Source organism: Melopsittacus undulatus, chromosome Z (assembly GCF_012275295.1).
Source record: "Melopsittacus undulatus isolate bMelUnd1 chromosome Z, bMelUnd1.mat.Z, whole genome shotgun sequence".
Taxonomy (NCBI): Eukaryota; Metazoa; Chordata; class Aves; order Psittaciformes; family Psittaculidae; genus Melopsittacus; species Melopsittacus undulatus.
The window spans coordinates 36879854-36892227 of NC_047557.1; the positions used below are offsets into that span (position 1 = coordinate 36879854).

A 12374-nucleotide genomic window follows, 5' to 3' on the forward strand; every position below is an offset into this window, starting at 1 on the left:
TTAAGTAAAATAATTAGAGAAAAGAGAAAAAGCATCTGATGATTGGTTCTTGTCCTTCAGAAATTCAGCTGCAACAGGCATTCAGATACTAAGTATGTTCAGATGGAACACAGTCTTAACTAAAACAATACAGATTACCAAAAGTTTTCTTCCTTCCTCCCGCTGGTGTTAACATTTATGGAAACCCCAGAAGATTCTTCCTCCTTCCCTTCTCCCTTCTTTCCTTCCATTTTAATTCTCTCCATTACTCCCTCTCTCCTTCTATCTGTCCAGAAGTGACAAATTTATTTGGGGTAATAATAAAGCAGAAAATCTGAAATCCTGTGGACACTCACATAGTTCTGCATCAAGTCTGGGTGGTTTCTTTCAATGCCGTCATCCAGGATGGTGACCACAACGTTCTTTCCAGTGTAACCTCTCTTCCAAGCACCTACTATATTCATATCTGACTGGCAATGGTGGGTGTTATCGCTGCAGTGCTGGGGAGAGAAGATAAAGATGTTCGATGTTGCAGATTAGTGAGCACTGTGGAGTTGAGATATTATCCTACTTATATTAACATTACCACTTAACCCAGCACATGAACATACTGATTTGAATAGCAACTATATAAGAACAATAGCTTTATTTAGACAGAAAATAATTTAAATGCCAAATTAAATGAAAATTGCTAGTTCTGCCTGTATTTCATTCTGATTACTCTACATGCTAAGCAATCAAAAACGGAAGCATCCAGCCATACTGAACCACTAAAGCCATGTGTAAAATGAAGTAGCTGTTTCTGGCTGTTAAGCATCCTCATTTGAAATGTACATTTGAATTATTTGAAATTTTTCATAAAAACAAACCATATGTGGACAAAAATAGACAACTGCCTGTACAGAAATGGAAATGAAAAAAACATTGCCTTTTGGAGCTTGTGTGCTGTACAAGTTCTTGACAGAATGTCTGGAAACTAATCCAGATTCATTTCTATCTACAAAAGAAGGCTTTTGGCAGGTTTTGTGCAGTATCAGCAGGAGATGAGCAGCAGTTAAGAACCTGTAACCAAAACAACACCCTTGAAAACTTGCAGCTTAGAGTGTCTGATGAATTGTAATAGTTAGACTGAGAGCAGCGTGGGGTACAGTTTTCAAGAGCAACCCAGTCCAGTGTGGTGGAGAAAGAAAGTTCAGGGTATATTAAAACTGAAAGCCTCTTCCTTGACATGAATGCATCCAGTTCATGTGAAGAAATCTGGCTTGCCATGGCAATGAGACATGATCCTTGGCTATTTGTATGCCACACTACCGACCCTCTAACCCACACACAGAGCCATCCCCTATGAAGTGCGTTCAATGAGCCCCTAATTGGCACTGCTTTCTTCCAGCTCTTCCAGATCAGACAGATCAACAGGCAAAAACATATCAAAATAGGATGTGCAGGGAAAGGGAATAGCAAAGGGTGGGAGGGAAAAAAGTCAATTAAAAAAGAAACTTGTATCATAGCAACAGTGGCCATACAAGCATGCTCCACCTCACTCCCTGTCCCACTGCCTCATGTCCCCACTTCAGCCTCTTGTTTTGGCACTCCACAGTTTGTAAGCAGTATAAAGAAACTCATGGGAATGCACTGACTTCACTTAGTCCATCCCTCTCCTCCTGAATATGAGCACACTGAAGAACTGTTAGGCATACTGGGTGCAAACTGACATCAGATTACTATTGAATCATAATTTTCCTCTTCTTTTTCTCCAGTTTACAGCCCTACACTGTCACACAAACCAGAGACTTTTAAGAGCGGTCATTTGCTATTACTAAAGCAAGATTTTATTATTAAGCACTATGCATATATGTACATAATATCAAGTCTTTCATGGTCTTTCCCTTCTGGCTGCAAATATCTGCCTGTCTCTCTCTTGTCTATACATCTGCACACAAAGGAGCTTGAAGGACTTCAGGGACCAGTTTCAACTTACATATAGGGCAGGCTTAATGCTTTTGTTCTGTTTATTGATGAAATAATTACAGTCCAAATTTGCCATCTGTATGCTGAATGTAATGGTTGTACACATGAGGCTTTCTAATGTACAAACAAGGGGGTTAAAAAGTGTGTAATGTTTCCAGGTGACTTTCCACTTTTCAGAAGTGTTACTGAATTAAGCATCAGAAGCTACCTGCAAAAGCTATTAATATAATTCACATTTTGCTGATGTGAAGACAAAACAAAAAGGTGAAAGTATCAGCCTCCCAGCCTGGAGATCTGCAATGGGCAATCAGGATTCCAGGCTCTGACCTCCAGTCAAATTTACTTGTCAATTATACTGCCCTTTTATCCCCTTCTCTGAAATGCCAAATGACCCTATGGCTGCTTTGCTGTCTGTCTTCCTAGGGGATGCCGGGGGATGAGCTCATTGTTTTGCTGCCATGCTAGTCAAACCACTAAGGCTGAGCAAGCATATGGTTTTTTAATCCCCACTCCCTTGCAAGCTCTTTGGCACTCCATCAGAAGACCACTGCTTTTTCCTTTAATGATCTGGCACAGTCAGTCACTCTCACCTTACCTGAACTTCTGCTTTTGTGGTGGTGACTGAAGTGGCCTAATTCATCACCTGCTTTGCTACATGCATGTAGACAAACACAAGAGATCTTCCTTGCTTTAGTGCTTATTCTGATGATTCTTTCAAGAAACGTGCCACGTCACATTGATCCTCAAATTATCTTGCTCTGTTCCAAGACTGAGCAGAAAGCTAGTCTAAACAAAATCTTTCTGCATTAGAGAAATTCCAGGATGAATCTCTAGGCAGGCATAACTCCATGCCCACTTATAACTTTGGAACACAGATATGTAACATACGGATATAAAATGCAAAGGCAGCAAAGAAGCATCCAACTGGGAATAGTTCAACAGCAGTTGAAGAGTTCAGTTCTTATGGCTACAATATAACACGCTTTTAAGCCCTATTAAAAATAGCATCTTTACGTCTCTTCACCTCTCCTCCTTACTCTTCTTACCCCTCACAATTCTTTATCTATACTCTTTTCCCCCTCCTCCTAGCCTTGTTCTTTTTTTCCAGTACAGTCTTTTATCATGCTCCAGTTTTCACTGGTTCAACACCTCGTCTCAGATTCCCATACTTTAATCACAAACTATACCTTCCCCCAGATTATTGTCTTAGTTTTTCCAGATTTATCAGTCTCAAAGCAGCCTAAATTGTTTTTGTCAGGAACACTTTAAATCTCAGAACTTTTCAAATACTGTAACATGGTACAAAAATATGCTGTTCCACATTGAACAGCATCTAAGATGCCATCTATTACTGGATTTCACTTGCACTTTTTCCTGTCTTCCTGTGCTGGCTTTGTCTGGGATTAAAAGTTAACATTCTTCATAGTAGCTGGTATGGATTATGTTTTGGATCTGTGCTGCAAACAGTGCTGATAGCACAGGGATGTTTTAGTTATTGCTGCACAGTGTGACACAGGCCTTTTCTGCTCCTCATGTTACCCCACCAGCAAAGAGGCTCGGGGTGCAGGAGAAGTTGGGAGGGGACACAGCCAGGACAGCTGACTCCAACTGACCAGAGGGATATCCCACACCATATGGCATCATGATCAGCATATAAACCTGGGGAAAGAAGAAAGGGGAGGACATTTGGAATGACGGTGTTTGTCTTCCCGAGTAACTGTTACATGTAATGCAGCCCCATTTTTGTGGAGATGGCTGAACACCTGCCTAATCATGGGAAGTGGTGAATGAATTCGCTGGTTTGCTTTGCTTGTGCACAGCTTTGCTTTCCCTATTAAACTGTCTTTATCTCAACTCAGGAGTTTTCTCACTTTTTTTACCCTTCTGATTCACTCCCCCATCTCCACAGGGAAAGAGTGATCGAGTGGGTGTGTGCACAGCCTTTAAATTCCTCTTTTGTTCAGAAACAGCTCTTGTAAGGAATTTTCCACTACTGTGTTCCATTCTATAAATTGCCTTTAACTTCAGCTGCTTCTTTACCACCTATCCAAATTACATCATCAGGTTCTTAGCAGAGGGCTGCTTTCCTAATGAGTTTAGAAACACTGTTTCAACTTACAGTGTTGCCCAAACAAAAAGTAGTAAGACATCTATCACATATGATAATAACAATTACATGATCCTTAGCAACTGAATTTTATATCAGTGGGTAAGTACTGAATTTTATACCTCTTTTCCCATCTATTTTTCTCATTCTCTATTTTTTTTAACAAAAAAACCCCAACTTTGTCATGATAACATAGTATGTGCTTGCAAGGTTTTCTTGGATTTGTCAATCTTTGGGCTCTGTTTTTTTTGAATTTTGAGAGGAATAGTATAAAATGGGTTAGTTTTCTGAATTTCCCCTCTCTTTAAGCAGATGAAGGAATTCAGAAATTTTGTTTTTTGATATCATGAGTAGATAACTGCAGTAAGCCAGCACTATTTGAACATACATTGTTTTCATCTATTGCCTGGAGGATACCATCAAAAGGAATAAACAACCTCTCACCCAGTTACACAGAGCAATTTTACTGAGATTTTTAAAAGCATTCAAAGGATGATGCTTTTCTTTGGACTGTTTAATTGGAAAAATTTAATGATACCACCATTAGTATTTAATAGAAACCATCTGCAAGGTTCAGAGACTTCTGTGGTACATGCAGGAAGCAAGAGGACTACAGTAAGAGAAATTTCAGATATTGAAGTTTTCTCATACTTAATCGTTATGAGCATAAAAAGACAAAAGAATCACTTAGACATCTTTGGACAGCCAGTTTGGAAGCCTGCCTTTCGGCAACTAACAAGCAGACGTAATACTAGAAAGGTCTTCTGTTTTGATGCTTGCATGATGCTTTCAGTTTCAGACATGGACTTAGATTCTCTTACCTACTTTGTGAAATTATGACTAAAAACTAACATATTATCATTATAATTATCTTAATGTTTCTTGTCTGCTGCACTGATTTTTGTGGTTGGAGGTTTGATGTTAGGGATAAGTAATAAAATTGAACAGTTAAAACTGAGAAATCAAGAATCACATCAACAGTCAAAATCTTTTTGAATTCCAGAGTCTGAAATAAAATTAAAAGAACAATGACTACAAAATTCTGTCCCATCTTTTGCAATGCCTGTTAAGTCTATAACCAGAGTAGAAACAGAAGTTCCTAATTCTGTGACATGCAGTCTCTCAGAAACAGCATACTGTGCCCTCTTTAAGTCTTCATGAGGTACCCTGCATTAGTTTCCTGTAGTATTTTAGTTACAAGAAGTTCTTTGACAAGTTGTTGTCAGTATCTAAGGGAATATAGAGAAACACAAAATGATAATCAGAATGACACAATTTTAAAGTCCACCTGTGAGCTGGCAGACCTTGGATCTCAATTAGTGGAACAGTGAAAATGCTTCCGATCCCAGGAAAGCCCTGAAAAACTAGTTCCCAGGCAGAGATTAGAAAAGATACATTCTTTTCGTATTGAGGAGGAGAAGAAGAAACAGCAGCAGTAGAAGAACAACAACAACAACAGAAGAAACAAGAAGTCCTCCTGGTGTTATTAGAGTAGTAAGGATACAATCTTTGACACAGACAGAAACAAGCAGGTTACAGTCAGGTTCCTTAAACTGATGGTTTTGTCAGCGACTAATCTGAGAGCATTGAGAGGACAGAAGTTTCGTAAGATTGCATGTAGAAATAGGACAGTCAAGGGCCCATGCATTGACCTTGACCAACACAAGCAGGAAGTAGGTGACACACAGGGCTAACAAATGGACCCTGGCATTTTGTGGTGCTATCAGAAAAAGAGACACCATCTACCTGCTGTGTGACAGGAATGGAATGTGGGCTATTTGGCACTCTTAGCTGGTCCAGGCAAATGCATAGGTAATAAAGTTTATCAGCTTTTAACTTTAGTAAAGAAGACTTCCTGATCATACCTTCAGCTTTCTGAAGTACAGTTTCGCAGTGTTCTAAGTTAAAACTTACCAACTGTTCTCTCCTTTCCTGCAAAAAAGAGAAATAATCTCTTTTCTTTATGCTTTTGATGGGATCCAATTTTGAAGTGGAAAGAAAAAAGTAGGGAAGTAATTAGGAAAGTTGGCAAGAGAGGGTCTTTATTAAAATGGTTCACGTAATGTAATAGAAATCATGACAACATGCTTTGAAAATTACATTTTCTAAGAAGGCTATTAAAATAATGTTTCCTTTTAAAAGTATTTCTCACATTTCTTATTCTTTCATCACAATAAAAGTGAAAGAAAGATTTTTAGAAGAAGGTGTACTTGCATCAGACATAACCTGATATTTAGTGTACAGCAATTGCTAACTGCATAGGAAAATATTTTCTTCGGAGTTTCATCTTTAAATAATTTCTGATTATTGCTACACACAATATTTTTAAGCTCTAGCAAGAGCAGGCAGGTAATGCAAAGTCTGACTCATTTCAAATACAAGATTTTTTTTTTTGCATTAAATCCTATCCAGCTTCTGGAGTCATGTTTTACTGAATTGCTTCTATTTTATCTGTGTCTGTATCAAGAGAAATATTTCAAGAGTGTACCATATTAAATATTTAATACCAATTTATTGCTTGTAAAACTTGCCATTTACTTCAGAGATTAATTTGGTTCCTAAGCTTTATTGATTCTGTAAGTTAACAAGCAAAAATACATTTAGAGGCCAATAAGAACAATCACAGGCATCCTTCATTTTATGTCTGTTTAAGCAATGAAGTAGAACAGGAAATCAATGTAAAAGGGTTTCTTGTATTCGTAAGAGTATCTGATGGCTATAGGGAGACAAAGATAATTTACGATATTATATATATGGGAGTTTGTAGTGAAAAATAAGAAGCTCATAAATCTTATTCTTTGGCTGTGATAATATTGTTTTTCTTTCCAAAAACAGAGTAATTCATAATGTGTTAAATTTGTATTCAGGACAATTCCATCACTTCTCCATCATCTGCACTTTTTTAAGCCTACACTAGTTGTTTTTCTGTAACCTGTGTGCTGGCTTAAACATGAGTTAATTCAGGGAAGCCCTGTACATGCATGTTCCATAGGCTGACCATAGTGCAGCATTTTCAGGAGTGGGGAACTTCCCCCCTTCTAGTTTCTCTCCCAGCTACAAATTCTGGAGGCTGCAGAGGCACAGAAATAATCTGTTTCTACTATCATCTCCTCTTTCTACATGGGACGTGACCTGTGGCTCCATTAGAATGTTTGCCTCCAGTCCTGTTTCCATGCCATGTGGCAGCAACATAAGAGACTCTTTCAAGGCAAAGAAAGAAATGTAGCTAAATTTCAATTGTGCATGTTCTGACACCTCCACTAAGATACAAATATGAAAAGCTGCATTTACAAAAACTACAAAGGTCCACCACATCATTGCAAAGAGCAAAAATACATACATATATAGAAAGAAGAAAACAACGATGATGACTTAGAAGAAGAGGGAGGAGAAGATGAAGAAACTGCACATAAAGGCATCTAGAACATGTCCATTTTACCCTGAATGCAAAAATCATCCACACAAATGGCATATTACAGACCTGGTACATCTTGTATATTCTTGAATCAGTGCTCACATGTTGAGAGGTATGTGTTAATGTATGGACAGACTTCTCTCTGGGAAGTATTGCGAGAAATATAAGAACCTGATGCAGAACATCTTGGAAAGTCAGTAAAGGACAGAGAGGGGAGAAAAGAAATAATTTCCACAGTCTGGCTGCTGCTCAGAAATGCAGGAAGAAAAAAGCATGCATAGAAATATATCTCTACATGTGGCAGTATTCTCTCAAAATGAGTGTATGATGACTGACTTACTAACACTACCACTACTACATAAATAACCTACTTAGCAAGAAAAGGCCTGCAAGTAGATCAAATGTTAATGCATTTTTACCTGCCTGAAGTCCTGTCTAGGGGAAGAAAAAAAAAAAAAAGAGAACTATGGCAATTCTTTTATTAACTAGAGAGAATACATGAAAAGAACAGCTGCTCCCTGGCCTCAGCTGCACACCATCAACCCTGGGGATGCCGTGTTCACAAAGGATGAATAATTCCTCAGAGAGATAATTCTTTCCATTCTACCATTTTTGTGGCCTTTGCCACATATTTTTATTTGACCTCCTCTAATTCCCAAAAAAGAAAGAAAAATAGGGCATTTTACAAAAAGTCCCATTCTTTTTGCCTTTTTTTTAAGCATCACTCCTGGAGTTAGAGTTATCCAGTAAGACCCAAGTTTCTTCCTCTCTCTCTCAAGCTAACTTGATGTTTTCATTATTTCTAAGATACAAATTAAACAGAGAGATGGTCTTATTTTAAAATAGTTTTCACAAGTTTCTAAGGATTCTTTCTACACTACTACAAACAGACTTATATTTCAAGCTGTTCTCAAGTCAAACACCATTACTACTATCTTAAGCCATTAAGGAACATGGGAAACGAAGGTGGATTTATTTAGAGTTTGTGTGAACATATGTGACAGTATCAAACTAGCTACAAGGAGAGAAGCCCTGAGCAGATGGCTTCAATTAATCATTAACCCTCACAGAGACTGATGAGACTGGGAGGAGCCTGGGGCTTACACAAACTGACTTCCCTCCCCCTCTGATCTCTTTTCATTTTACACAGAAAAGAGAAGTTTAAGAACGATATACTGTCACAGGAATGCTGGGTGTGGATGGGGAGTTGACTCTGGATGAACCAGAAAACTTGCTTTTTCCAAGAATGCTATGAACTTGTAGGAATGAGATGACTTGTGAGGAAACAGATGAATATATGTTGGCTTTGAATGCTTCTACCCTAATTTTAAGGACTGTTGCGCTGCTGCAGTCCTTTTTTCCCTCAATTTTATGTTGTGGTCTGGTTCCTCTGATCCATGAGGCAACAGCCTGGTGACATCTGGTGTTAATGGTGGGATGTCCTGGGGGGAGAACGAAGGAGAGAGGGACAATGAGAGGGAGGGATGTGAGACAAAGGACTTGTTCAGGAGGTTGAAGGAAAGATACATGTCCTTACTTTTCCTACCTGCTTTTGTCCCTTGGGGAAAAGTAGGGCACATATAGGTCAGAATATGATTACAGCCTTGTGTTCCATTATTAGTAATGGAGAAGGAGTTTCTCCCTGTTTTCTTGAAGGCATGTTTAGTTTCTGAGGCTGAAACTGTTTCATAGTGCCTTTATTTCAGCAATAAACATCTGTGCTACTTGATACCTAGAAGCTTTTTCCCTAAGAACTATAAAAAGCCTCCAGGTTATTGTACCCTTGGTCCCATTATTTGCTTGGCTGGTATGTCAGAGGAGAGTATAACTTGCCAGAGGACAAACTTTAAGCTCATGAAACTATTCTTTTGAGACAGGAGTATAAAAACCACTCCATACCCTCCTTAGACAGCCTTACAGAAATGTTTAATCTAACACTGAAATGCATGCTGTGAAAATTCATTAACAGTACAGGATCAGACTAAGATGAATGGCTTCTATTTTAGTTTGTCTATAGGGAAGTAAGTGCCCTAGGCACCAACAGGCTTTTCACCATTTGAATGTGCTATGGCTGATGAATGCAAGGCCCACTGCGAATTATAAGAGAAACCTGGGAAGATAAGGCCAAACCACTAGAGGGAGTGGCTAGTTATATTTTGCAGATGAGATCATCTGGCAGAAATGAGAGAACTAGCCCAGAGAAATCTGAGGAAGACTAGTAAGGAAAAAGAAAGGCTATTCAATTAAAACCCAGAAGTTTTGCATAAGATGAAGTATCACACAGTTACTCTTGTTACCATCTAGGAAATTTGACTCAGCAGATCAAAGTTGTTCTTAGCTGCTGAAATCCTTCTGCAATGCTGAAGAAGGTTAGTCCAGAGGCCTATGCCACAGCTGTACATGAAAGACTATGCAAAATAGGCAACAAATGTTGATATGCAAATGGCCTTACAGGAAATCTCAGCAGTGTCCGGATTCAAGCTATCCCAGCAAATACAGATACTGCAGAAAGGCTCTGGAGAAATCCAATATATTTGCAAACACTGTTCTATATAAAGAACTGTACAGAGACCAGTGTCTATGGAGCTTTCTAGTAACAGGACTTTAAGGACGTGGGGATATGCTACAAAACTGAACCCCAACTTTATCACTAATGACAACCAGATTGTGTTGTCTGCAGCAGTAATATGAAGGAACTTCCCCCAGTTGCAAGTAAAGTGATGAATGTGTGGAACTGATCTGAGAACATAATTTTGAACCAAAACTAGAGGAATGTATTCCTGTAGACAGAGAGAATACACAAACTCAGTATAAGCACCTTTCATACACATCAAAGACTCGAAAATGTAATTTGTCTAACTGGGACTAGGAAGAAGATCACATTCATGACTGTCAGGCTTATGTAGAATCTGTGAGTAAGGCAGTCTCAGCTTTGAAATGATACTATGAATGTTAACTGCCTCAGTATCTGCAGGTATCTTTTAAAAGAACCAGAAAATCAGCAGGTGACACACTTAAGGAAAGTCCTAAAGAAAGCCACGATCAGAGTATTCTCAGAAAGGAAACCTATAGGCAAACAGAAATAAATTAAATGTAAGAGTTCTTAGTTTTGTGACTGCTAGCAACTCCTCTGCATCCGCTGCTTTTCCTAGTTCCAGAGCTACAAAATACTCTGTGTCTTGTCTTTGCAGTCTGCATTCCTCCTTGCCATTCCTACCATCTTTATCTGTTTCTTCTATAATTCCTGTCACTTGGTCTTGTGACTCTTCGCTTTCTCGATTTTCAAACCTCAGCTGTAAATGGATTTCTTCCCAGATTGTTTTGTTTCTCCTACTGGCTCTGCTGTTCAGCTAAAAATACTACTATAACATGAAGGCATGCCAAAAATGCCAAGCTGAAGAGGGTCTTCCAAGTAAAAAGGCGAATTCTCTGGGAAATACAATGTATCACCTGTAAACCTCTTCCCAACTCCTATCTTCTAACACAGACATACATGAGGCAGTTACAAAGTGAGATTATTTACTTAAAAACTCTAATGAGAACTTTGGACCCGTTAAGAGACATAGTATGAACCTGTAAGCACTTGATAACATAGCCATTCATAAGGAAGCTAACAGAGGATTTGACATGTTGGTTTGTACTCTGGAGCCATTATCTAGCTGAACAGACACAGTTATACTCATTTTGTTTAAGGAAACATTACTGAGCATGTGCAATTATTAAGTCTCAAAACTTAAGAGGCTACAATGCTTCCCTGTAGTTCTGGAAAGTAGTGGAGTGCAAAGTAATGATGGCAAGGGAGCCAGAGTGATCTGGATCACTTATGAAGGTGAACCTATTTAAGAGGCGTGTTTCTAGTGTAATTTTACATAAAACCATACATAAGATTATACATGTAGAACTGTAAGACTGAAGAGTACTAGGCATAAAATGAGAGAAAGTGGCCCAAAACATAGTAATGGTGAAAAAGATTTAAGTAAGGTAGACAGTCACCTATAATTTCAAGAAGATCCTCTATGAAGCATATATTATATTGTAACAGTTAAGCACTAGGACAGCAAGGAAAGTGAGTTAACACATGTTTTTTAATGACAGCAATGATACTATTCCTGGAATGGTATGTGCATGCGCCTAGTACTAATGTTTCAAAAATGATGCTTTTGAAAAATGAGCAGTAAGTACCTGCTGCTTGTTTTCTGAGTCAAGTGCTGGAAACCCAATTTACAGGGATTCTTAACAAGCTCAAGGAATTTATTTTATGTAAGAGAGGGCGAAGCTGTAACTTGATTGCAGCATGCAAGTAACTCAATAGAGATGATACTTTTGAAGGAGGAACAATTCTTAATTTAGTAAAGAATGTCTTAATAAGTACAGAGCATGATAAACATGCACTTATAAGATGCAAGATTTGTAATAGTTAATCATTAAGACAATGCTCGTATAGATGTGACTCTTTTACAAATACCATCTTTTACCTAATGTCCTACTGAACACCTACTGCAGTTTAATTACAAGTTCTAGACTTGTAATTGCAGATTGTACTGATTATTGGTCAGACAAAATGATCAGATGATCCTCTGCTATATCTGTGAAAGGAATCAACCAAAGGAGTTCAGATCCAGTGGCTGTCATCCATAAAACTAAAGCAGTTAATGTCAGGAGCTCCACAGAAGTCTCTGTAAGTAGTACAATCTGAGAAAATAAAACTTTTCTCTGCCATTTAATTGCTTTCAAATACTTTGAGGAGTTTCAGTCTCTGCAGTTAGGTGCTGCCTCAAATACAAGCATATCCCAAATAACTCCACTCTAAAATAGGCACAAAAATATTGATTACTATGAATAAAACTCAACTAAATAGGCAAAGCAATAATGTCAAAGGGGAATTGACATGGAAAGTTCAAATGT

At 38.3% G+C, this 12374-nt stretch overlaps 1 protein-coding gene across 2 annotated transcripts in view; it reads right to left on the reverse strand.

The window, feature by feature from the left end:
• The window catches only part of PCSK5 (proprotein convertase subtilisin/kexin type 5), a 261360-nt gene that overhangs the window by 177982 nt on the left and 71004 nt on the right, over nucleotides 1-12374 (reverse strand). For both annotated transcript variants that reach the window (XM_034072696.1, XM_034072697.1), the window contains exon 4: nucleotides 336-479. In XM_034072696.1, coding sequence (XP_033928587.1) covers nucleotides 336-479 — 144 coding nt within the window. The remainder of the gene's footprint in view (nucleotides 1-335; nucleotides 480-12374) is intronic.